General features: G+C 31.3%; 1 protein-coding gene across 1 annotated transcript in view; it reads right to left on the bottom strand.

Annotated features, from left to right (window-relative positions):
• LOC105268377 (uncharacterized) overlaps positions 1-917 on the bottom strand; it is a 2,771-nt gene extending 1,854 nt beyond the window's left edge. The window contains exon 1 of the mRNA XM_011307905.1: positions 410-917. Within this exon, the coding sequence (XP_011306207.1) occupies positions 410-460 (51 nt within the window). The 5' untranslated portion in view covers positions 461-917. The remainder of the gene's footprint in view (positions 1-409) is intronic.
• Positions 918-1,031: the final 114 nt, after the last annotated feature.

Raw genomic sequence — 1,031 nt, 5'->3', positions numbered from 1 at the left:
TCTATATTTGTAATTGAAACAATACTTTTTATTCGACTCACGTCATTCTTTATTATTCTCTGAACATCATCACAGTTTTTATGATTATTCATAATATTCATTGCATTCTACAATCAATAAATAAATTCCCCATTTTTAAATAGGAACTGTCGAATAATCCGATATTACTTCTTTTCAAAATAAACTTCGATTCGCTATAACAAAAAATTTCATTACAATGTTTATTGAAAAATAGTATTTCTTTTAATTGTTTATTTCGGCTGAATCATTACTGATTTTGTTTATCATCATCCACGTTTGATTAAACAGATGTCGATTCAAGAGAAGATAACAATTCCTAAAATTCTTTTAATCGATAAAAAAAAATTGAATTTCACCCAGAAAATAAACAAATGTCAATTTAACTCACGTCAATCTTCTCCGTCCCATAAGTATCACAACACTTTTTGTAATTATCCATAATACCAAATAGAAAGTTATTCTTATAATATTATCACAATACAAAAGGTCAAAAACTATTTTCCGTTGCACATGTCCGTTCACCGGATGAAGCGATTTATGAAAAGAGTTCCTAACATTTGGAGATGGAATTGTTCAGTAGAATGTAGAGTCTGATGAACAAGAGCTATTTTTTTTATTGTGAGAAGAGACCGTTGAAACAAACCGACAATTTAAAATGACAGTAACGATAGGAACTGTCGCGTTAAACCTCACTCATCGCACTGGTTAATACCATCAAATGGTTTATCGTTGTCGACCCCTGAGTTCCTTCTGTTATCTAACCCTCTTGCATATTCCAATATCTTTATCTGTATTGGGCTGCCGTTAACTGACGATTTTTTTTATCGGTTAATTGTGTCGGGCGAAAATATCATGATGCCAATCAGATGTATGATTTGATTTTAATGAACCACCAGGAAATGACTTTATGAACTGAACCTTTTCGAATTTATGGTTGGGATTTTAATGAGTCAGCCGTTGCGAATTGATAAAGATAATTGCACAATGGAGAATTTGATTGGTATTTTCGT

Source organism: Fopius arisanus, unplaced genomic scaffold (assembly GCF_000806365.1).
Source record: "Fopius arisanus strain USDA-PBARC FA_bdor unplaced genomic scaffold, ASM80636v1 scaffold00056, whole genome shotgun sequence".
NCBI lineage: Eukaryota > Metazoa > Arthropoda > Insecta > Hymenoptera > Braconidae > Fopius > Fopius arisanus.
This window is presented reverse-complemented; position numbering and strand designations above follow the sequence as displayed.